Source organism: Solanum dulcamara, chromosome 8 (genome assembly GCF_947179165.1).
Source record: "Solanum dulcamara chromosome 8, daSolDulc1.2, whole genome shotgun sequence".
Classification (NCBI taxonomy): domain Eukaryota; kingdom Viridiplantae; phylum Streptophyta; class Magnoliopsida; order Solanales; family Solanaceae; genus Solanum; species Solanum dulcamara.
Window position 1 is genome coordinate 50,916,573 of NC_077244.1, and position 27,071 is coordinate 50,943,643.

The 27,071-nt window shown below is 36.0% G+C and overlaps 1 protein-coding gene across 1 annotated transcript; it reads right to left on the reverse strand.

The window, feature by feature from the left end:
* Positions 1–803: 803 nt before the first annotated feature.
* LOC129898630 (uncharacterized) lies at positions 804–24,826 on the reverse strand. Its single transcript, XM_055973252.1, has 7 exons — positions 24,568–24,826; positions 23,836–24,049; positions 21,036–21,202; positions 12,605–12,729; positions 11,353–11,416; positions 10,852–10,900; positions 804–1,269 (listed from the first exon to the last, which is right to left on the reverse strand). Exons 1-7 carry the CDS (start codon positions 24,715–24,717, stop codon positions 1,199–1,201), a joined length of 840 nt encoding a protein of 279 aa, XP_055829227.1. The 5' UTR covers positions 24,718–24,826; the 3' UTR covers positions 804–1,198.
* Between the last annotated feature and the right edge of the window lie 2,245 nt (positions 24,827–27,071).

Below are 27,071 nucleotides of genomic sequence, written 5' to 3' on the forward strand. Positions count from 1 at the left end.
GTACGGTCCAATTTCATGACTTGTACTCGTCTTTTATTTTTTAGCAACTCTGTACTTGTGACTTCCAGGTTCTGGAAGGAATCTTTAGTTATTTATATCATGTTTTGGTTTACTTCCGCTTATTCATTCTGCTTACTTTTATAATTTGCCACTCTTGTTTAGTTTTCGTCCTCAAACGACGTTCCGGATTTACGGATTGGCTTACCTACTGATGGGTTATAGTGGGTGCCATCTTGACCTGAGAAAAATCGGATCGTGACAATATTATACATTAGATTTTCAACTGCGCTCCTATAAGGAACTCGACTCGTTCTTTCTTTCTCTTCAGAAATTTTAGGACACATTTGGCTATTCAAAGTTTGACCTTTACTGATAGTAGTATTAACACGGCTACTGTTTTTACATATTGAATCGTTCAAGATCTTTTCTAATGTAATTCTCTTGAGAAAGATACAACAGTTTCTTTGGAAAATCGCTTGAAATCTTCTTAAGTACAATAATATATGTAGATTCACTCATATTTTTCATCGCAAAATTGGGATGACAATCATGACTTAATCTCGACTGTAAACTCTTATCATTTTCATCTATAAATATGTCATTTATATATAATATTAAAAATTACAAGTTTGTTTCTTGATCTTTTAGTGTACACCGTATTCATCCATCATGATAAAACCATTAAAAATTACAACATTCTGAAAGTGTACATACCACTGTCTTGAAGATTTTTTGAGGTCATAGACAAATATCAGAAGTCTGCAAATTTTTTGTTCATGACTCTTTTAAATGAAACATTTAGGTTGCTAGTTAAGCACTTCTTTCGCAACAAATCCCGGATCAATTTAAGCTGTAAGCTCACATCCTACATTTCCCACAAAGTAAATAACAGAAATATACATCGCTACACTTCCAGAATTCCAAATCTTGAACTCTCGTATATTACTTTTATAATTTAAATCAAAGCAATTAACATCTGACAGTAGGATATTTTTATCCAAGTTTCATGCTGGGGAACAAAAAACCAGCAGCTTCAGACTTGTACCAAATTTACTAAAGATAGAGAATAGTGGACGTCACATCTCTTGCTTAATTAAACAATCAGCAGTATCTTTATAATATCACTGACAAGCCTGGATCCATCCATGCATTTTGGTACGCTTGATGTGTGCATGTTTGGTTTTGATCTCTCTCCTCATTACACTGTACCAGCTGTTGTGCTGTCCAATGAGGTGAACATGAAGTTCCCCGAATATATAGCTTCCTTAGCTGTCAAACCAAAAGCAATATCATTGTCGAGATAGTGCTGGAAATTTGTAATATTATCTTATTACAGGTTAACAGTTAGGATTTGATTAGGAAAAGAAAGTAACAGAATTTCCTTAGTCTTATTGGTAATTGTGTCCCATAACATGGTTCATATGGAAAATGGGATGCTAAAGGTGAAAAAGGCTAGGATCAACCATGCATCACAAATATGGGCATGAAAACACAGAAATTAGCAGAGACAAATACAATGTCCAATCAAGACCTTGCCCCATGTTGTTAAAGTGAAGCATGCAAATTGAATGGTTGGATTGAATTCAACCAACTCTAAGGTAGGCAGCCTTATGCAAAACATTGTCACAAATAATTGGACATGAGCAAAGAATCACTTCAAAGACTTCCATATACACAGAAATAAAAACTAAAATCACAATCAAGCATCCTGACTGTCGCTATGTTCCTCGGACTTTTCAAAAATGCTAACAGATGTGTGTTAGATTCTCCAAAAGTATTGGAGAATCCAACATAGGTGTAAGCGTGGCAGCAGTACCGAAACCGGGACAACCGGACCAGTATCTACCGGAACCAGCCATGAAAATGATGGTTCCGTCCGGAACCAGACATACCGGGACGGACCGACCGGTATTCCGAAATTTAATTAGTTAAATTAACTTATTTAATGAATAAAAAATTCTAAAATACATTATTAATTTAATATTTCTTCCAAAATACATTTTTAAAGTTTAAATTTCAAATTTTAAACTTTAAAATTTTCAAAGTTTAAACTTTTAAAGTTTAAATTTCAAATTTTAAAGTATAAAATTTAAACTTTGAAAATTCAAATTTAAGACTTTTAAAGTTTGAATTTTTAAAATTTAAATTTCAAAATAGAAGTTTAAAATTTTAAATATTTGAATTAAATTGAAGACAATAATTAAAAAAACATTAAGGAGAATAGCCTATCATTTTATTTATAAAAAGTAATTGGTACAATTTATATTACAATTTACAAATATTAGAAGTGTACCTAATCGACGCATCCACCTTCTAGGAAGGATTCTGTTTTAATTATGCCTCGAATTATCTAATATTTGTACTCTCCAAAATAGTCTCGTCTTAATTTTTCTAATTACTTGTTCCAGAAGTGGTTGTATAGCTTGTTCTTTCAATGAATCCATTCCGTCTTCACTTAAATCTATGAAAATATTGTCAACATCATATTCAAATTGGGCAGGTAGTAGCGGACGCCCAAAATTCCTACGCTCCGCATTAATCCAATCCCTAAATAATACTGATATCTCTAAGTTGTCAGATGGTAACGAATACCTACGCTCTCCTATTTGAAATTTGACTGCACTAAAATCTCCCTCCGAAGCTACTGAATAGCAAACAAATCTCAAACAACCCGTTGAAGCTTTGGAAATGCCTTGCCGCAGTTCCTCCACCAATTCAAAAGGTCGGGTTTGCCTTCTGCATCCTTAATGCTTTCCGTTCCCTAATTAAGAAATTCATCAAAATCATTTTTTTCGTTAGAAGTAAGTCCTAGATAACTTTCTAACATATCATCAATATTATCTTCAGAATATTTACACTTACATGTTTGGGGTTCTTCTTGACGTACTACTTCATTTAAAATAGTAGAATTATACAAGTCATATAATTTTCTAGCTTCATTTTTAATACTATATTTAACCGTGGATAAACTAGGTTCTTCATCATTTTTAATACCTAAATTTAAATATTTTTTTTCAACCATTAGTAATGCACCAACTTCTTTGTATGTTGGATTTAATAAACAAGCAGTTAAATAAATTTGAGGATTAGAAAAAATTTATTTTTTAAAAATTTTTCAATCATCTTAGCAATAGAATGTTGAAATTTTTGTTTATTTCGATAATCATAAAATTTAGTCGAAACTGCACAAATATTTGGTAAAACGGAACAAATAGTTGGGTAATAAAGTCCAGAAATTTGTTTTGTAGCTAAGTAAAAAACTTTTAAAAACTCCACAAGTTCTTTTGCGTCATCCCAGTCTGTTTCTGAAAGTCTAGAATTCATATCTGCGTTATTAGCATTCCAAACCATTTGCAAAGGTTTTCTATAGTCATAAGCTACCTTAAGCATTTTATATAAACAATTCCACCTAGTAGCAACAGTTTTTGGAATTTTTCTATATGGGAGATTAAATTCATGGCACCTATTTTCAATTTTTTTACGTCTAGATTTTACTTGATATTTAAAAATAAAATGACATGCAGCTTCACATTTAATGCAACCATTATTATACATTGCTATATCATCTCTAACAATTAAATTATATATATGTGCAGCACATCTAATATGAAAACCATCATCATAAATAGAGCTAAGTACATCTTTTAAAATATCACTAGCAAATGTATTATTAGAAGCATTGTCTAAATTGGCACTCATTATTTTATTAGTTATTCCAAAAAATTCTGTAACTCCTAAAATAGTTTGAGCAATATAAGCTCCAGTTTTTGAAACTTCACAACTTTTGTAACCCAAAATACATTTTTGTAAATTTAAATTTTCATCAATCTAATGACTGGTAAATGTAAAATAATCATTATCATTTACACTACGGCCCATATCAGAAGTTATGGCTATTCTAAAAGTATTATAATTAAATAAACAACGAAGATAATGAAAATGTTGGCCTTGACAATCAAAAATGGCCTTTCTAATAGTGTTTCTTGAAAAACCATTAAATGATGGATTATACACTAATCTAATATAATGAATAAAACCAGGATTTTCACCAAAACTAAAAGGCAATCTAGTAACAACAATCCTGGTGATAATGATTATATTAGTTTTGGTGCCTTTTAGTTTTGGTGAAAATCCTGGTTTTATTCATTATATTAGATTAGTGTATAATCCATCATTTAATGATTTTTCAAGAAACACTATTAGAAAGGCCATTTTTGATTGTCAAGGCCAACATTTTCATTATCTTCGTTGTTTATTTAATTATAATACTTTTAGAATAGCCATAACTTCTGATATGGGCCGTAGTGTAAATGATAATGATTATTTTACATTTACCAGTCATTAGATTGATGAAAATTTAAATTTACAAAAATGTATTTTGGGTTACAAAAGTTGTGAAGTTTCAAAAACTGGAGCTTATATTGCTCAAACTATTTTAGGAGTTACAGAATTTTTTGGAATAACTAATAAAATAATGAGTGCCAATTTAGACAATGCTTCTAATAATACATTTGCTAGTGATATTTTAAAAGATGTACTTAGCTCTATTTATGATGATGGTTTTCATATTAGATGTGCTGCACGTATATATAATTTAATTGTTAGAGATGATATAGCAATGTATAATAATGGTTGCATTAAATGTGAAGCTGCATGTCATTTTATTTTTAAATATCAAGTAAAATCTAGACGTAAAAAAATTGAAAATAGGTGCCATGAATTTAATCTCCCATATAGAAAAATTCCAAAAACTGTTGCTACTAGGTGGAATTGTTTATATAAAATGCTTAAGGTAGCTTATGACTATAGAAAACCTTTGCAAATGGTTTGGAATGCTAATAACGCAGATATGAATTCTAGACTTTCAGAAACAGACTGGGATGACGTAAAAGAACTTGTGGAGTTTTTAAAAGTTTTTTACTTAGCTACAAAACAAATTTCTGGACTTTATTACCCAACTATTTGTTCCGTTTTACCAAATATTTGTGCAGTTTCGACTAAATTTTATGATTATCGAAATAAACAAAAATTTCAACATTCTATTGCTAAGATGATTGAAAAATTTTTAAAAAATAAATTTTTTCTAATCCTCAAATTTATTTAACTGCTTGTTTATTAAATCCAACATACAAAGAAGTTGGTGCATCACTAATGGTTGAAAAAAATTATTTAAATTTAGGTATTAAAAATGATGAAGAACCTAGTTTATCCACGGTTAAATATAGTATTAAAAATGAAGCTAGAAAATTATATGACTTGTATAATTCTACTATTTTAAATGAAGTAGTACGTCAAGAAGAACCCCAAACATGTAAGTGTAAATATTCTGAAGATAATATTGATGATATGTTAGAAAGTTATCTAGGACTTACTTCTAACGAAAAAAATGATTTTGATGAATTTCTTAATTAGGGAACGGAAAGCATTAAGGATGCAGAAGGCAAACCCGACCTTTTGAATTGGTGGAGGAACTGCGGCAAGGCATTTCCAAAGCTTCAACGGGTTGTTTGAGATTTGTTTGCTATTCAGTAGCTTCGGAGGGAGATTTTAGTGCAGTCAAATTTCAAATAGGAGAGCGTAGGTATTCGTTACCATCTGACAACTTAGAGATATCAGTATTATTTAGGGATTGGATTAATGCGGAGCGTAGGAATTTTGGGCGTCCGCTACTACCTGCCCAATTTGAATATGATGTTGACAATATTTTGATAGATTCAAGTGAAGACGGAATGGATGCATTAGAGGAACAAGTTATACAACCACTTTCGGAACAAGTAACTAGAGAAATGTTAGAAAAATTAAGACGAGACTATTTTGGAGAGTACAAATATTAGATAATTCGAGACCTACTTAAAACAGAACCCTTCCTAGAAGGTGGTTGAGTCGATTAGGTACACTTTTAATATTTGTAAATTGTGATATAAATTGTACTAATTACTTTTTTATAAATAAAATAATAGGCTATTCGCCTTAATTTTTTTTAATTATTGTCTTCAATTTAATTCAAGTATTTTTCATGTATTTTAATTTTTAAAACTTTAAAAATTTAAAAGTTTAAACTTCTATTTTCAAATTTGAAATTTAAATTTTAAAAATTCAAACTTTAAAAGTATGAAATTTGAATTTTAAACTTTAAAAATTTAAAAGTTTAAAAGTTTAAACTTCTATTTTCAAATTTGAAATTTAAATTTTAAAAATTCAAACTTTAAAAGACGGAATGGATGCATTAGAGGAACAAGTTATACAACCACTTTCGGAACAAGTAACTAGAGAAATGTTAGAAAAATTAAGACGAGACTATTTTGGAGAGTACAAATATTAGATAATTCGAGACCTACTTAAAACAGAACCCTTCCTAGAAGGTGGTTGAGTCGATTAGGTACACTTTTAATATTTGTAAATTGTGATATAAATTGTACTAATTACTTTTTTATAAATAAAATAATAGGCTATTCGCCTTAATTTTTTTTAATTATTGTCTTCAATTTAATTCAAGTATTTTTCATGTATTTTAATTTTTAAAACTTTAAAAATTTAAAAGTTTAAACTTCTATTTTCAAATTTGAAATTTAAATTTTAAAAATTCAAACTTTAAAAGTATGAAATTTGAATTTTAAACTTTAAAAATTTAAAAGTTTAAAAGTTTAAACTTCTATTTTCAAATTTGAAATTTAAATTTTAAAAATTCAAACTTTAAAAGTACGAAATTTGAATTTTAAACTTTTAAAATTTAAAATTTCAAAGTTTAAATTTCAAATTTTTAAATTTTCAAAGTTTAAAAGTTGAAATTTAAACTTTAAAAGTGAAGGCGACTTTTCATTCACAAGGTTACTAACGAAGAAGGGGATTAGATTAAGGGCGACGAGCACATTGCTAGAGCAGCCTGCGATCATTTTCAGAAAATATTCACAGGTGATCAATCTCCGATTCCGGAGAACATCTTGAATTACATTCCTAGAATAATCACAGATGCTCAGAATGAAATCCTTCAAGCCACGCCTACCATTGAAGAATTGAAACATGTGGTCTTCTCCATGAATCCTAACTCTGCAGCTGGTCCAGATGGTATGAATGGAAAATTCTTCCAAGCTTGCTGGGAGATTATTTCGGAGGACCTACTAGCAGTGGTTACTTCTTTCTTCAGAGGGTATGCTATGCCTAAATTCTTTTCTCATGCTTGTTTGGTCTTGTTCCCTAAGGTAGATCACCCCAACACACTCTCTGACTACAGACCCATTAGTCTCAGTAACTTCACCAATAAGATCATATCAAAACTCATTAGCCTCAGGCTTGCTCCGATTCTCCCCGTTCTTATTTCTCCCAATCAGTCCGGATTTGTAAAAGGAAGAAGCATCTCCGAAAATATCATGCTAGCACAGGAGATTATCCACGATATCCGAAAGCCTGTTATTGGTGACAACGTGGTTATCAAGTTAGACATGGCCAAAGCATATGATAGAGTCTCCTGGTCTTATACTTGTCTGGTACTGAGAAGGATGGGCTTCGGTAAGACCTTTATTGATATGATTTGGCGAATCATGTCTAACAATTGGTACTCTGTTATTATTAATGGGTCTAGACATGGTTTTTTCCATTCCACCAGAGGGCTCAAACAGGGTGATCCTCTTGCTCCCGCTTTATTCATTTTGGGAGCGGAGGTGCTTTCCAGAATGCTAAATAGTCTTCATAATTACCACTTCTACCATGGTTTTTATACGAAGAAAAGAGGCCCACAAATTAACCATTTGAGTTTTGCGGATGACGTCATCATCTTTTCCTCCGGAAGGAGGGAAATTCTTCAAATTATCATGAAGACCTTGACTCTGTATGAAAAGACATCGGGGCAGCTTATAAACAAAAATAAGAGCCACTTCTGTGGAAACGGTGAAACAGGTTATGGGTTTCACTCAGAAGCATAGTCCCATCACCTACTTAGGATGTCCTCTGTACATTGGCAGGCAAAGAGTCATGTACTACACGAACATGGTCTCTAAGGTTGTCAACAGAATTAGAGGGTGGCACTCCAAAATCCTCAGCTACGGCGGTAGAGCTACACTCGTGAAATACATACTTCAGTCGCTCCCCATTCACCTTCTTTCGGCCATTACTCCCCCCCCCCCCCGTACTACTCTCAAACAGATTGAGAGAGTCACCGCTGATTTTTTCTAGGGGTGGAAGGATAACAAGAAAAAATACCATTGGGCTTCATGTAAAAAACTTTGTTATCCTTATGACGAAGGAGGTATTGGGTTTAGGAGAATTACAGATGTGTGTAAATCTCTCCAGTTCAAGCAATGGTGGATCTTTAGAGCTAAACCAACGTTGTGGGGTGAGTTCCTTAGAGCCAAATACTGTCAGAGAGACAACCCCATCAGGAAAAAATTCCATTCTGGCCAGTCGCTTGTGTGGAAACGCATGATGCACAACAAACACATTGCTGAACTTCACATTCAATGGAGGCTTCACTCGGGTTCGTGTTATTTTTGGTGGGACGATTGGCTAGGTATCGGCCCCTTAGCCAACTATAGGCAGGAATTGGGAAACGCAAGCAATGCGAGGGTGGCTGATTTTCTTATAAATGGGCAATGGAACATCGATATGCTAAATCAGTTGGCACCAGCGCAACTCGTCCCTCTCATTACTTCTTCCACAATTTAGCTGCAAGGAAACACACCCGATCAGGCCATTTGGAAGCCTAATACCAATGGGAACTTCACATGTTCCTTGGCATGGCAGGTTGTCAGGGAACACCGGACCAAGACATTTTCCGACTATTACACTTGGCACAAAAACATCCCCTTTAAATGCTCTTTTTTGTTGTGGAGGGCTTTTAGAGGCAAGCTGCCAACACAGGAAAAGCTAACTGCATTCGGCTATGATTCCACTCCATGTTGTTGCTGCCACATTCCAGGTTCGGATACCATAGAGCACATTTTCAGCACTGGCCAATTCGCTAGGAATATTTGGCGCTACTTCTCAGATTGCCTAGGCATAAGGCATGAAGCCACACCCCTCAAACCTCTTGTTATGAGCTGGTGGCTTCGCAAGTACCGCACAGAAGCTCACAAACTTATCCTCCACTCCACCCCAATATTTATATGTTGGAATTTGTGGAAGAATAGGTGCGCGAGCAAATACGGGGGGGGGAGTTCTAGTTTGGCGAGAGTGAAATTTGGAGTTTTCAAGGACATCTCAAATCTCCTTAGAGTCGCGTACCCCTATATCCATTGGCCTTCGAACTGGATCCACACCATCTCCTGTATAGGTAAGTGTACTCATGAGATGAAGATCACCCAAGTCTCGTGGATTAAGCCACAACTCGGTTTCATCAAGCTGAACATTGACGGCAGTGCATTGGGTAATCCGAGGGCAACTGGGGGGGGTGGAATCTTAAGAGATCACATGAGTAAACTCATCTTCGCCTACGCCATACCGTTAGGGAAGGGAACCAACAATCAAGCCGAACTAGAGGCGGCAGTTTATGGGCTTAAATGGTGCATTCAAAAGGGCTTTCAGCACGTTATCCTAGAAGTTGACTCGGAGTTGCTCACTAAATGGATCAATCATCAAACGAAACCTCCGTGGAGCCTTCACCAGGTAACTCATGACCTTGTTGTTATTTCCAAATTATTTGCTTTCTTTTCTTGCAGGCATGTATACAGGGAGGCAAACTTCACTGCGGATGCTCTCTCCAAGCACAGTCACACTCTTACCACTCCAGGCCACTACACCACCCTCCAGCAGCTATCTCCTGGTACTCGAGGATACTACATGCTAGATAGAGTCGGCCTGCCCAGCTTCAGACGGAGGAAGACCAAACGGATTAAAAAGCCTCCATGATCTACTATTTCGTTTTGCATCCTTGGATTGAGCACCCAATTACAGTGTTTGTTATTCTCCATGTTATATCTTAGTCATGTTATTTGAAAAAAAAAAAAAAAAAAGAGGAAAGGGCCTATTTGAAAAATACAGGTCTGTCCTTTGTGGACTGGGCTAGTAGTTTTGCAATTTGTTTTTGGGCTCTTTGAGTCTTTTTCTTAAAAAAAAAAAAATTGTACAAACTACTATTCAATAAAAGGAAAATTTCGAAAAAAAAAAAAAAAAAACTTTAAAAGTTTAAACTTAGAAATTTAAACTTTAAAAATGTAGTTTGGAAGAAATATTAAATTAATAATGTATTTTAGAATTTTTTTTATCCATTAATTAAGTTAATTTAACTAATGAAAAAAAAATCGGAATACCGATCCAGTCCGTACATACCGGGACAACCATTATAGAAATTACCGGTACGGTCCGGTTGTCCCGGGTCCGGTATCGCTGCCACACTTACCGGTAAGTTCCGGTTCCGCTGCCACCCTTACATGGGTGCAGCATCAAAAGTGAAGTCCACACAACTTAGCTCTATGGAGGTTCATCGAAAATACTCATGGAAGCATTTGAAATGCAGGAAAAATGTCTCTGTGTTACTGATAAGGTATTCAAGAGTACGAAAATATTTTATTGTACTCAAAGAGTATATAAAGCATTGAGTCATCCCAAACACCAGTATAAACATCTTTCAACCCACAAACTGGGGATTTGAAAGCAACAAGGCATCGTGTAAAAGATTTTCTTATCCTATTTCCTCTATCTTCCTTTGTGAATCGTAGGTGGTTTGCAGATGTGAAACATGACATCACAAATACAGAGAATGAGTCAAACAGTAACTTGCAGTGCCTCGCATTGTTTAATACTTTTCTCCATCTCTTTAAGAGGGGATATTAAGAGCATGAAAGCCCTCAGTTAACAAGTTCTAACATCCTTCTCACATAAATTGAAATTATACATATTTGTTTGAGGCAGAATTAGTACCTGTAAATGACAGACAGTTGGATTCCCTGCGAACATACCTTGACATAGCCTGCAACCACACAATAAATAGAATATAATAAGCATGGCATGCCAAAAGTTCGAACGCGCTACACCTTAGGTACAGAGCTCAGCCAAAAAGAAATTAAATGCAACATAAGCAAAGAAAAATCAGAACAGTATGCGGAACCTGGTGCACAGCCCAATAAAAATAAAATTAAATGCAAGGACAATTACTTAAAAAATATAGCATCAAAAAATGATATATGCTAGGCTCAAAACTACTCTGTTTCTTGCAGTAAACACCAGGATAAAGTTAACGGCAACTGAAGGGGAAAAGAGAATAAATTTTCTTTCATAAAGAACAGAAGGATTTCCAGAAACCCATTTTCCATGCAACCTCGGACCTTTTTATCTACAACAAGCAGCTTCCAGCACAAGTATTTACTTCTGACTGTTGCATCAAGAGGAGCTTCTCAAGTATATGTACAAAAATGTACTTGCCTGGACAGGAAGCAAGGCAGCATCACTTGGTGTGGAGGTACTACCATCATCAGAGAAGACATTCCTACAACATAAAACATCAGAAGGCCTATAAAATAAAATGCACATACAATTGTCACTGGTAAACAAATGGCGATCTATAAAGCTTAAAAGAGGGCATTATGAAGAGAGCTTCACTCATTTCAGATTACCAAATATAACACTATCTTTATGTATACCTTTCTCCTATGCCACACCAAATCAAAGTTTATTATAACACCACAGTAACATCATGCTTCAAAAAACGCAGCTGCAATATCAACCAACAGCTTGTTCCAAGTTCCATCTACAATTTCGAACTATCCTTGGACAATGTCAGGGTCAAGAGAACTGTTCAACTTTCAGGTGGATTTTGTAAAGGTGGGAAATTTAAAGATTAAAAAGAAAGTGAGCTAGCAATAGCATTGTCAATGACCTCCCAGGAAAAAAGGTAATAAGGCAAAGGCTTCAACTTGTGTACAATTACTCTTAGGAGAGAAGCAGATTGTAGAATAATAACACTTTCAGCTATGCTTAAATACAAGGGAGACACAATTAACTTTAAATGATTAGTTTGATTATTAACCCTTTAACGTTCTTAGCTTGATTGTAGCTAAAAATGACTTGATGTAGGAGTCATGCATTAAAATGACTTTTCCATCATCAGTTGCATGCAAGCTTAAAAGAATTTAAAAGAATCATTTATTATTTTCCATAAGAGATTCAATATAAACTCTTTACAAAGTGAAAAAGAAGGAAAAAAGAGATACGTTACAAATTTTCTCATTAGTATCTCTTGAAGACACAATCTAGGGCATATTTATCAAGCACACTTATTTCTAGTTTGTTAAGCAGACACCAACATTTACAACCTTCATTCACATATAATTTAGGACTACACTTAGAAATGTTTCAAGCGAACTCAATGACTGTTACAATATTGCAGCCAAATTAAGGACTGGAACTATTTTTTTTCTTTCTTATATGTAATTAAGGTCTGGAAACTTCAGCTCATATACTCTAAATAAGTATTTTCAAACTTACGCAAAACCTTTGGTTTATCCTAATTGAGCAGAGTCCTAAGTTTGAAATGGTAATGAACTATAGAATGACCATGTAAATACGTTCGGATTGTAAACTCCATTTGTTGAAATACTTAATAAACAAACAAAAAAAAGAGACCTGCAAAGTTCAGATAAGTTGTGGAGCCTGAACCAATATTTCCATGCCTTACCTCCAAATCACATTCTGCAACTCATCCTGCTTAGCTTCAGGAAGCATCGCAGCATCATAAGCGACTATATTACCATAAAATATCTTTTCTAAATCCTTCATCCATTTAATCAACAATAAGTTAACCTGCAATTTGATAGAATAAAAGATACACATAAACGCAACTAATCTCGTTATTTTACCATATAAAACCGTAATGTCAATATAAATCATAATTGGACAGATAAATTATGGTCGTCATATGGAGCTGCTTGTCCAGTCATATACTAAACCTCCCCTTCCCCATTTAAGTGATACAAATTGTGCAAAACCAAGATTAGAAGCATTTTCTACATAATGATTTTGTTGAACAAGATCGAAGATTGGGTCTCTTTATTTGGTTGGCGTGTGTGTGTGCACGTTTGGGGGGGGGGGGAGGAGGGATTATTTATTTTATTATGTGAACAGACTACGAGATTTATACAAAAGAGAATTTAGTCCACATACAGAAAACATTACAAAAATATTTACCAATGAATTTTATATTCTTCCACATGCTCTTATGTTACACTCTTTCTATATTGTTCATATTAGTAACAACAGAACAACTTCCTTCCCATGCTCTTTCTCTACTGCTTCCTTCTGAATTTCCAGCTTTCCACACCATACACCTTAATCTATGTGCTAGCAGGCAATGATGTAATAGATTGCCTACATCCTCTCCAGATTTCTCGCACACAAAGCACCATTAATGTAGATTTCCCTATTTCTTAACAAATAATCGGCCATCAGGATGGCTCCCTATATGACTGTCCAAGAGAAAAGACCATTTTCCTTGGTGCTCTTGGGATCAATGTTGCAAAAGTCTCTTTTGTCCGTTTTCAGCAGTCTACTAAAGAATAACTTGACTATGAACATACCATTCCTTACCCCTCCCAATTCAACAGTCTTGGTCCACAAGTGAATATCTCTGCTTATATAGTACCCAAGCACACTATTAAGCTCTTTTTATTTTGAATAGCCAATATTCGTATTATAAATCAGCACTTAGGTAGTGGCTAAAACCCTCAACAACAGATAAGAGTATAGCAAGAAAACAAAGAACTCCTAATCCTAACATGGTTCTAAAACTTCTAGGATATCTTCTGCATTGATAGGATAGTTCTTTGTACACCAAAAACACAAAAGAAAAATACAATCTGTTTTAATCTTCTGTACTGTTCTACTCCTATCTTTGAAACGTCTAGCATTCCTCTCCTTCCAAAAGATCCACCATATACAGGATGGAATGGTTCTCCAATAGCTCCTGTTCTTAGCTCCCTTCCCAGCTTCTTCCCAACTAGATAGAGTGTCAACAATCTTGCATTGTCCATTGTATGCCTCTGAAATTGATGAAAAGCTTCCATAGCTGGTATGTGATTCTGCAATGCAAGAACAAATGTCCCACAGTCTCAGCTGCCTCTCAACACAAACAGCAGTGTGTGACTAAAATGATGTTACTCTTCCTTAGGTTTTCATGTGTCAAAACAACCTCTTTTGCTAACAACCATGAGAAACGCCACCTTCAAAGGTGTTTTGGCTTTCCAGATTTGTTTCCATGGCCATAAGGAGTCTTGTACCACTGTCAAGTTTAAAATTTGTACACTGAACTTACTTTGTATACCCCTCTATTGTGCTCATTCCACCATAATTTTTCCATCTCATTCTCTAAACCTTGAAAAGATTCAAAAATTTTAAAGAATTCAATCCTTCTTGGAATTTCCCCATCATTCAAGCTTCTTCTGAAAATTAAGTCTCAACCTTGAGGAGACCACATGTCAGCTACTGTTTTGTCCAGATGAAGAGCTAAATCAGGGAACTTCTCTGCTAGACTCCAATTACCTAGCCACCTATCTTTCCAGAAGGTAATTTTGCTACCATCACAAACACTGATGGTAGTGTGGCTAAATAAGATGGACCACCAGTTTCTGATAGATCTCCAAACAGTTGCACCATAAGGATTGTTTGCTTCTTTAGTCATCCACCCATCCAATTCTCCATACTTTATTTTGATCACATTATCCATAGAGAATGTGACTCATGCGCATACCTCCACAATCACTTCATTTTCAAGCTTTACTTTGGTTCTTCAGGTTTTTAATGCCAAGACCTCCCTGTTTCTTGCTTGTTATAAGCATTTCCCACTTGACTAGGTGATGGCCTTTCCTGGTTTTATTTCCTTGCCAGATGAAGAATCTCCTGATCTTGTCTAACCTCTGTACAACCCCTGCTCAGATGGGGAAAAGATTTGGCATTATGCTGGGAGGGCATCTAGTACAACATTGTTCAAAGTGAGTATTGCCCCCATAGACAAGTACTGGGCTTTCCATTTTGATAGCTTCCTACCACATTTTCCCAGAACATTGTCCCATTTCTTTTGACCTTGATTTGGCCCCCAATGGCATCCCTAAATATATAGAAGGTAGGGTTCCCATTTCTCCTCCTACAATTGAAGCCAAAAGGTCTATGTTTTGGACTGTGTTAATGGGGGAAAATGTGGCTCTTCCCCCAATTAGTGTGCAATCCTGAGATACCTTCAAAGAGTATCAAGATTACTCTTAGATATCTTAACTGCTCCTTTACTGCACCATAGAAAATCAATGTATCATCTGCACATTGGAGTTGTATGACCTCCAGATTGTCTCCACTGTTTGTAGCCACTTCAAAACCTGAAATCCAACCATTGACCTTTGTTTTTTTAATCATATTGTTTAGCCCCTCCATGGCTAGGATGAATAGAAATGGGGACAAAGGGTCCCCTTGACTTATTCCCTTTTGGGCTGCAAAGAAACCTTCAGGAGCTCCATTAATCAGTACTAAAAACTTTACAGTGGAGATGCAGAATCTAATCCACTTCTCCCCAAATCCCATTCTCCTGAGAGTGTTGAGTAGAAACCCCGAATTCACATGGTCATAAGCCTTTTCTATATCCAGTTTGCATAAGATTCCAGGCATCTTTTGTGTTAGTCTTGAATCTACTGCTTCATTTGCTATCAATACTGCATCCATAATCTGTCTACCTTGGATGAAAGCCATTTGCTGGGAATCTACCAACTTATCCATCACCCTTTTGATCTTTTCGGTCAACACTTTAGGCAAAAGCTTATAGAAGCTATCTACCCAGATAATTGGCCTAAAGTATTCTTAGGAATAAGAGCAGTACATGTTGCATTGAAGCTCTTTTCAAACATCTCATGCTCATAGAAATTATAAAAACATTCATGATGTCATGTTTTAAAATCTCCCAGCATTTGATGAAAAAGCCCATGGTGTATCCATCAGATCCAGGGGCTTTGTCCACAACACACTTCTTCAGGCAACTGAACACCTCCTGTTCCTCAAATTTAGCTTGTAACTGTACTTTTTCTGTTTTTGTTATTGTAAGACAGTTTATCATGTTCCCTGTTGGTCTCCACCTTTCTGTTTCTGTGTACAATTTCTTATAAAACTGTATATCTCCTCCTTTACTCTGTCTGGTTCCTTCATTGTTTCCCCTTGTACTTCTAGGATGTCAATACAATTGCTTCTTTTATGGGCATTAGCTGAATTGTGGAAGAACTTAGTGTTGTTGTCACCTTCTTTTAGCCACAATTCTAGATCTTTGCCTCCCTGCAGTCTCTTCATTCTTGAGTAGCTCTTCATACTCCAAGAAGGTTATTGCCTTCAAAGCAGCCTCTTCCTCTGTTGGAGCTCTTCTATCGATTATAGAGTCCAAAGTTGCCATTTTGTTTAGTAAATTGGACCTTTGCAAAGACAGGTTTCCTTTTTTTCCCTACTCCACTCCTTGAGCTTACCCTTTAAAGAGTTAATTTACACGCTAATATGTCGTCGTCTTTCCCTAAAAATGCAAAAGAACTCTACCAAGACCTGATTTTGTATGCAAATCCCTCCGTGTTTAGCCACCAATTTTTGAATTTAAAATATGATTTGTTTAGATCCTAAGGTCCACAATGTAAGGCTATAAGCACATGATCTGAAGTCAATCTCTGGAGAGCAATCTGCTTCATGTTGCTGATTGTTCACTCCACTAAGATGTGAACATATCTATGATGCAGAAGTGTTAGTGTCTCCCCTGAAACATGTATATTTTCCTCCTCCTAGTGGAAAATCAACAAGTTCCAAGTCTTATATGGTGTCTCAAAAGTCTACCATGGCAAAGGACCTCCTTTGACAAGTTCCTCTTCTTTGTGGGGAACCTGTGCACATTGAAGTCCTCACAGACTGCCCAAGGACCCTCCATTAAACTTTTAACAACCCTTAACTCATCTCAGAGCTATCTTCTTTCCACTTTACAGTTTGGTGCATACACCCCTGAAATGTAACCGTTGAAGTTTTGGAGCATGGCTTCAAAACTGCAAGTTAATGTATGAACCTCTTTTTGCAACACCTCTCCCTTCCATACTTTACTATCACATAACATGATATTTCCACCCTTAGCACCACTTGCTTCTAAGCAACCATACTTAATCCATCTCCCTCCCCATATGTGTTTCACTATCTCTTGGATGTCTCCCAGTAGCTTAGTCTCTTGAAGACAGACAATGTCAGCCCTCCATTGTTCTATACAGTTCTTCGCCACTCTCCTTTTCCTCCATCAGTTAGTCCCCTAACATTCCAAGACACAGGGTTAAGCTTCATGATTTAGATTGTGCACACCCATTACCCTTGTTCCTGCCCTCATTGGTTTTGAACTTGACATCAAAAGAAATTATGTTCTTTAATTCATTAGTGCCTTTGAATCTATTTTCTTGATTTCTGCCAATGGCTCCATCCTCCTAGTCTGCCTGCATGCATCAATTTGCATTAGGAGCTCCATAGCTTCCTCTTCATGGCCTTTAAAATCAGTTCCAAACATTTTACCAAGTTTAATTAAGTTCTATCAACTCATGCTGATTTGATTTTCCCCTTCTCTTTTTTTTTGAAACAGGTAAAGTTGTATTCCTCAGCATTAAGGGTACGCTGGCCACCTCCAAAACAAAGAAGAGGTTACAAAGATCCTATCAAATCTACAATCTGATGTTTCCCTTCTTGATGACCTCTGTAGCTGATTTTGTAGCTAATGGTATCACTTCTTCCACTTCCCAACTCTCTCTAGTCTCTATATGAGATTGAATTGCCAATCACAATATGTAGCTCTTTGCAATTCTCGGTCCCCCTTACCTCCACCAATAATTCCCCCTTTGTTTCTTCTAGAGACTTATCTCGGTCTTCTTCGAATATTCTGAAAGTGTTTCGGCGTCTGGAGCTGTAGCAGTGGGTCAAAGGTCCTCTGTTTCTATTGCGATGGTAGTCACTAGGAAAGATGTTCTCAACATTGTGATCTCCTCCCAGAGTTGACCAATTTATAACTTTGAATTGGGTTTGTCTTGTGGATTAATCAACTTCTGTTGGAATTGTGCCTGGGTTTAGGCCGGCCCAATTTTAGATCGACCTAAACTTTCCATCTCCTGACTTGGAGACCTCACATGTCCCTCACATGGATTGTTTTTAGATGATATCCACTCCCCACGTGCGCATTCCAATCAACAGCTGTCAAGCTGGCTATTTAATTGATAAAGTCAAAGGAGGCTTTTATCCTCTAGGTATACCCATCTTATTCATTGAGCATAGATCAGACCTCAGTGCAAAGGCCTCTCCTAGGGATCCTCCAGTCTCCGTCGTCTCTGTCATGGTTGTTGTTTCACCATGATTTTGATCAGAGCCTTTTCGAAGGTTGTGGCTTTCTCAACCCAGATCAGGACTCTGAAGGTGTAACCTTCTTTAGTTATGGCAACCTCATTGGGTATTCTTCATCCTTCCCTCCTGACCTTAATTCGATACCATTTTAGATGGTTTAGTTTCCTCCTCTGTTCTGTGCCGTCGTCCACACTTATCACCTATTTCTTTAAAGGTATCTGTGGACCACAAATGCAGGGGCAACCTATTGCTCTGATCCAGGTCGTTTCTCGTCTTTTCTGGAAAGGTGTGCAACCAACTAGCAGGTTCCACCATTCATGTTGTACCTTCAGGCTCTTCCAAGTCCATTCTCCTTACAATATATGCTTCAGCATGTGCTAATTTGGGAATTCAAAGAGGAAGATAAGCCCTGCCATTTCATAGACATCGACTCCAAATGCTTCCTTCCAGATCTAAGAGGCCCATCTTCTTACACTAGTCAAAGTGGGTATCTCAGTTCCTCCTAATAATCCTCTGATGCTTCCCCCTAGTGGGCAATGTTATCAATCGGTTCCTTGTGACTTTGGTTCTAACATTTACTGCTCTTAACCAGCCTGGTGTACGGAATAATTGGCTTTGGATGTTGTTTGACTGTATGTTGTAGAGTGGTACTAAAGAAGCCATCTTGAGAGTCGTGTCTCTCCATCCCGCATTGGCAAGTTCAGGAACAATAATAACTTCTCTGGCTTCTCCTTTGAGAGTCAAAAAACTCATGTATCTATCATGTACATTGTAATTTCTGGGACCATAATATTCCGAAATTTGGTCTTTTGTCCTCTATCTTCTTACCAAATTCTTGTTGTCATTGGAAGCTTCCTTGAGAATGTGACAGATCCATTCCATTGTCTTTCTGCTCAATGTTATCCTACGCATTCTATTTCTGCTTCTCTCTACCCAATCAAACCAAGTTATGTTACCGAAGTTCCACCGTGTAATATCAAAGAACTTGAAGCCTGCGCTTAAAATCCTTGTGGTCGGGCACTTCCCCGGACCCTGCGCATAACGGGAGCTTTAGTGCACCGGGCTGCCCTTTTTTTGTCTGCCATTGTAATGAATAGATTGGAGCTGTGGTGAGAATGGACAACTGATTGAAGCAATAGTCACAGTACAGATTTTAAGCTCTCCATCTCCCAATTTTGCAAGATTTTGCAAAAATCTAGATCTCATAGTTTTCCTACTCCCCATTCCTTGCAGATTTCATTCACTAAGAAAGATCACACTTATAGAATTCCATCTTGGATATACACAGGAATAAAATCACAAACAACACATCGAACATAATCCGGTGATTGAGAAAGTTGAAAGGAGAAAGTCGCAAAAGTTATTCGAAAATGGAAAACGAGACATTATCAAGGGTACTTTGTCTAGTATCCCAACTTACTATACGCCCATAATGCCCGAGAATTGTGGTTGAAAGATTAGAAGAATCTCACGAATTTTCTGTGAAACAACAGTGAGGAGGAAATAAACCTTCAAAATAGGAAATAGTAACTTCTTCTATGAAAGCGAGGGGAACTAGGGATAGACATTGAGGGTATTCAGCATAGAACTCCTAGGAAAGTGAATTTGATGATTAAGATTGGAGAATCAACCATCGTAAAGTTATCGACAATACGGAGCACAAGTGTGAGAGAGTGGAGGGGTGGAGGATCATTCAGATACATTTAACATATGGAGGTTCTATGTGGAGGAGCATAACAAATGGTGGCAAAATTTTACCAAGTATCAACTTTTAAAGCTATTGTCTTCTGGAAGCAGATACGGTTTGGTGATTTTAAGCTATTCCGAAGAAGAAAAGAATTAAAAGGGGCTGCCTTATACTGAAGAAATTCAAAAAACTGCTAGTTGGACAATGCAAAAAACATGCCAGACCATGGAAATTGCAATCGGTCTGTTTAAACATAGAATCAAGTTTTGCTATTAATATCAAACTGAAGACAAGAGAAGTCTACAAACACGGGAGAAGTAACCTGAGATAAATTTAATGCTTGAAAGACAAAAAGGTAAGAAAACCCTCCAGAATTGTCATATCAAATGTGTAAATTAAAACAGAAAAAGTAGAGATGAACTATTGCATCTTCTTGATGCCTTCTTTTTTAATGAAACACCCATCAGGAAATAAAAGTAGAGATGAAAAGTAAAAGCTTTTTGAGGATATCAAAGCTCTTCACCAAGGAAAGTGATCTGTTAGATTTACAAGCATCCAAAATCTCAAATGTAAGAACAAATATGAAAGAAGCTTATGTCTGCAGAGATCACAGATGCCCCAGCTTAGGCACTACAAATTTTTCTACAACACCCTTGTTATATCATTGATGTCCCCAGCTTAGCACTACAGAGTTTTTATACAACAGCCTACAACAATTCTTTTGGATAAGTACAACCGCCCATTACTATAATCCTGTTTGTCATTCTTCCCCTCCTTTGTTCATTTCTCCTATCGTTTTCTTTTTTTATGGAGGGCATACAGTCATTCTTTATGCTTAGAATCTAAGAGTTGACAACTTTATGACTACCCGGACATTGCTTATTGAATGACAACGGCAAAATCAGAAATTCAAGCTATATCCAGGAAGATTAATAGTTCAAATATGAATCATGTTTCCAGCAGAAACTGCTTAGTGAAAAAAAAAAAAGAATGTCGAGAAGAACTATTTGCTTATTTAGTTGATTTTCTGTATCAGGGTTCTGTAACTTACCCCAGCTTTGGAAACTCTCAGCTCCACATCATGATTATAAATCTCATACAAGTACTGTCCCAGTTCAACACCTTCCTTACCCTCCTGTTTCAACCGTCGCAAGCAAAGCCACATATGGATAACTAGTAACGAAAATGTGGTCTTAAATGTTTTCTCCAAGCTAAATACTGCATGCAACATATATACACAATCAGACAACTAAAAAAACATTAATTAGCATAGCTAACCTGGGAACAAAAGGTAATTATACTTTCTAAAGATGGAGAAGAAAAGTAAGGTTGTTGGTGAAAATGAAATAGCATCGACTGTGTCACATTAAATAACCAATTTTCAATTTGTTTGCTTGTCCAAAGGTAGGGTACGGTCTGCCTACATCCTTCCATCCCCAGACCCACATGTGGGATTACACTAGGTATGTTGTTGTTGGACAACGGATAGAGCAAGTTTGGAATGGTTGACTAGCTTGTTCAATGTCATTTTTAAGACGGCTAAGATGCCCGAGGAATGAAAGTGAAATACAATGGTTCTGTTGTACAAGAACAAGGGTGAAAACCAAAATTGCAACAACTACAGGGGGTATTATGTTGTTAAGTCATACTATTAAAGTTTGGGAGAGAGTGGTAGAGATGAGGATGAAAAGGAGTGTGCCTATTTCCGAGAATCAATTTGGATTCATGACTATTAAAGTTTGGGAGAGAGTGGTGGATCAACCACAAAGATCATCCATCTTGCGAGGAGACTAATGGAGAAGTACCAGGAAAAGAAAAGAGACTTCCATATGGTGTTCATTGACCTACAGAAGGCCTACGACAAAGTCCCGAGGGACATCTTGTGGCAATGCCGGGAGGCAAGAGGGGTATTGGTGGCTTATATCACGGCGATAAAGGGCATGTACGAATGAGCTAAAACGCGAGTAAGGACAGTGGAGGAGACTTAGAGCACTTTCTGGTAGAGATGGGGTTACATCAAGGATCAACTCTTAGTCCATTCCTATTTGCCTTGCTGATGGATGAATTGACGTGAGACATTCAAGATGAGGTGCCTTGGTGAATGTTATTTGTGGATCACATAGTACTGATTGATGAGACGCGCAATGGAGTTAATGCTAAGCTAGAGGTATGCAGACAAACTTTGAAGACTAAAGGGTTCAGGTTGAGACTAAGACAGAGTATGTGGAGTGTAAATTCAGTGAGACGATGCATGAGGAAGGCGTGGAAGTGAGGCTTGACACACAAAATATCCCCAAGAGAGACAGATTCAAGTACCTTGGGTCTATAATTCAAGAGAATCACACATCGTATTGGAGAGGTGTAGATGAAGTGGAGGTTTGCCTTTGAAGTCTTGTGTGATAAAAAGGTACCACCGAAACTCAAAGGTAAGTTTTATAAAGTGGTGGTTCGACCAACATTGTTGTATGGAGAAGAGGGCTAACCAGTCAAAAATGTTCATGTTCAGCAGATGGATGTTGCAGAGATGAAGATGTTGAGGTGGGTGTGTGGTCTTACTAGGAGCAATAAAATTAGAAATGAGAACATTCGAAATAAGGCGGGAGTGGCATCCGTTGTGGACAAGATAAGAGAAGCGAGTCTGAGATGGTTTGGACATGTGAAGAGAATATGTATGGATGCACCAGTGAGGAGGTGTGAGAGATTGGTTATAAAGGATACGCGGAGAGGTAGGGATAGACCGAAAAAATATTAGGGAGAGGTGATAAGACAGGATATGACGCAGCTTCAGATTACAAAGATATAGCCTTAGATAGGAAGGTGTGGAGGAAACTTATTTGGATAGAAGGTTAGTAGGTAGTGTAGTTTTGTCTTGCTTAGGATGGTTGGTGTTTGCCAGTGTACTAGTTGTATTACTGTAGTCCTTGTTTTTGATATCATCAGTATTTATTATTATTTTCAATGATCTATCCTAGTATATTGTTTATTATGTTTCGATTATTGCACTATTTTATGTTGTTGTTGCCCCCTTCTGGTAGACTTTGCATTGTTTTCTTGTGACGTGCTATATTTTCTTCTTTATATCTAGAATAGTTGCATTTGAGCAGAGGGTTTTTTGAAAACAGTCTCTCTACCTCCACAAGGTAGTGATAAGATTGCGTACATTCTACTCTCCCCAGACCTCACATGTGGGATTTCACAGGGTATGTTGTTGTTGTTATTTTCACGGGAAAGAGATATCATATTAGACATATTGGATCCCAAATAGCTGAATATCACATGGAAAATGAATATTCAAGAAGTCGGGCTCTAGTATTAACATGAGCAAGAATGTTGTAAACAAGCTGGGCGAAGTCTTAAAAGATAAAAGTGGCCCATGCATAAATGATAGTAAGAATTAGCCAGATACTGTGAGCAGGTTGTCTATCAGCAATGTGAATAAGGAGGTATTTAATGCACAACACTTTCAAAATTCAATGCAGAAACTCACACCTCAAAACAAGAGCACCTGAAAAACAATAACTACTTGAATTCATGGAGAGGAAGGAAAGACACCGGCAATACTTCATCAGAAAAGGAAAGACACTGGCAATACTTCATCAAAAAAGGAAAGACATTGACAATAAACTTAGGCTAAGAACCATCTTCAACAGCTTGTGTATTATTTCCCTAAACTGCATCTTTCACTTCAGATATAGGCCAACTATAAAATCATACTGAATTTTATTTTGTTTAAAAGCACAAGATGTGGACCATTGTTATTATTTTTTATAAGATGATAAAAAAGTTAAACATAGTGATCCATGGACACATAACAAAAGGAAAAGACTATGATGATCAAGGAGCAGACTAACCATCGTAAATAGCAGGTCTATCAACTTGGTGAATAACACGATGATAAATAACATTTGCCCCTCGAATGGACTTGCTTTGCTTACTATAAAACAGCATTAGCTTAAATATAACGCGCTTAAAGCCCTCGTATTGTGGATCTTCAACTCTGAATGGTGAATCAGGTGCTAGTGCCAGTGAATGAGGCTTAGACCAGAACATCTTGTTCAAATTTACCTATTTAAATGACCGAAATCAATTAGCAGCACTTCAAAAGTTGGACCAATTTACTTACCCAAAAAAATACAGAGTTGCACAAATTACATCCAACAAATCTCTGTTCAGTATAAATGCCAACAACTTAATTAAGGTATCTTCTTTCATTTCCCACAACATAGTCAATTAGTGAAACTATATATATCACGCAAGCATCACAACTAAAAGATAAAAACTCCAAGCAACAGATTCATGCGGGATAACACTAAATCAACCCAAAGGGAACAGTTACAGAACTAATCCATGTATTAACTCCATTCCAATTTAATTTTATACTGTAGGTTAGTTTAAGTATACAACAATTTAGCATGAAGTGGTCATAAAGTACTCAAAACACCAGCGAATTCGAAAGTGAATTTTACTTGGCAATATCATTAAACCTAGTGTAAATCATCTTTTTTAGAATCAAATAGATGCAGCAAATAAACCAAGAAATGTAATCCGTAGATTGGCCAATCCAAAAAAGAAAAAGTCAAAACCTGGGCATTATTGTAGAGTTTATCAGCAGCCGGCTCAGCAACGGCGGCAACCTTGGAATAATCTCGACAGTGAAAAGAACGCAAATGTCTTCCCAATTCGGAGTTAACTCTACCAAACTGGGAAATCGCTCTGCTCCATCTCGTCAACATCCTATGGAATTCTGCCAAAGAGGGGTTCAGCCAATTAGCCAAAGCTTATAGCCTTATACGCAGGCAAAGAGATTTCTTTTGTTTCACCGCTATTGTCTTTCTTTCACGCACGGTATGAAAATTTCGACGACTCTTTATTTTTCTTCCTTCATTAAATTAATTTGTTAATTATATTACTAACATAATTATTTTTTGGGGTAAAGAATCAAAAATATCTCTCAATTTTCATTTATTAATTGATTTTACTCTTTATCCTATTTGATTATTTATATCCCTATCATTAAGAAACTTATCATCCAAACCCCTACTTGGATGGAAATCCCCAAGATCAATCAAAACTAATCCAATATCTTAAAAACAACCCATTCCCATTTTAAACCCATGTCTGATCCCTCTTTCTAACCCAAAAATGATTTAACCCATTTTTCTTACCCATTCTCAGCTAAATAAAGACATGTATCCAGACGTTGGTAAGCTTCGTATTATTGTGAATGGATTGAAGCAAGAAGGGCTCTTGTCCGTAAACGGATTGATCAAGCACGTTGACTCCTCCAAACCAGAAGTTGACTCCTCCAACATGAGCTAGCCAGACCTTCTACTCCAACTTCTCAAAGGATGAGAAATGCTACTACAATTCCTTTTGTAGAAATGTTCTCTCGTCTCTTAAATACTTTTTTAATCATCGTTGATTTAGCCTTGTTTATTTGTTTTTTCTAATTTAAGACAATCTTTTTAAATGGGGTTTCCCCATCATATTTTTGCTCTATATCAAGTGTCTACTATACCCCTTTCATATTCTGTAATATCTCAATTTTTGAGAAATTACTTTTTCATGTGAAATGACCATTTTGCCCTTTTCCCTAGCGGTTTTATGCTTTGTTTTTTTTTGGATAATGGTTTGTATGGTTCCCTGATGCGATCGGGAGAGATTTTAGTAATTTTGAGACTTTGGTGGAATTTTTATGAGATAGTTGACTTTTGGTCAACATTAAGACATCCGAGCATCGGATGGTGATTTCGTTAGTTCCGTTGCGTCTGGAACATCAAGTTTGGTCTAGTAGGGTGGCTGGTTAGAGTTCTGAGATCTTAGCATTTATTTTTGTATTTAGGCTAAAAGTTGAGTTTTAGGCTTAAGAGAGGTCCGTGGGATATTTTTGTCACAACAATTTTTTTCGAAAATCTGACGATTTCATTGGCTCTGAAACATGTTTTATGATCAATTGGCACGGTTCATGTTTATAGGGTTTTGAATGAGTTTTGAGGGTTAAAAACATGTTTTAAAGAGTGTTGGTGCAAGTTAAATGCGGTAAACGCGATCAACAGACCCTTTTTGGCTGAAAATAGTCCATATTTTGGGTTTCTTCCTCCTTTTTCTCATTTCCACCATTGTTACTCAATTAGAGCTTAGGAAAGGCAATTTCTGAAGCAATCTTTTGAGGAAATTCGTTGGAATAAGCTTCTTTATCATTTCTAAATCATTTCCTAACGATTATCTTTCAAAATATTTCAAAATCAATATTTCAATGTGGATTTTGGAATTTTTCTCTCAAATTTCAAAATTAGTAATTTCATGATTTCAAACTCGATTTTAATGGGTGTTTCAACCACAAACTCCTCTTGATGCGTAAAATCTGATTTTCAAGTAAAATTTCAAATTTATCTTTTTTTGTTGTCTAGGTTCTTTTTGGACGATTATGACCCTGGTTTTTAAACATTGCAATATGACTGTTATGTCAAAAAATGGACGAGAGTTTAAAATTGATTTTCATCTTTTTAGGGAAAAAATCAATTTTAGCAAAAGATGAGTCGCCACTTAATTTTTTAAAGAAATTAAGAAAACTTAATTTAAAAGACCCTAACAGATTTAAGTCTTAAAATTTAGAGAAAAGGGTACGAGATTCATATTACTATTGTAAGAAGGTTTTAGCACTTGAAATAGCCGCTAACATGCGGTTGTCCGATGATTTGAAAATTATCTGACTAACTTTGGGAAAATGTGTTTTAACAATTATCGAAGTATTAAACAATTTGAAAAAAAATATAAATTTTAAAACATTTAGGAAAATTTATAAGAGAAATAGACTTGGTATAAAATGATTTAATGAAGGAGGGATAATTTAAATAAATCCTTTAAATGAGACAAAAACGATCATAAATATTATACCCAAGATAATGTTAGCTATTACATAAATGAGAACAGATTTAAATCATATAAGCAAGTTTAATATGTAATAGTAATAATAGTAGTAGTAGTATTGATAATAATAATAATAATAATAACAACAATAATAACGATAATAATAATAAAAATAATAATGACAGCAATACAACAACAACAATAATAATAATAATAA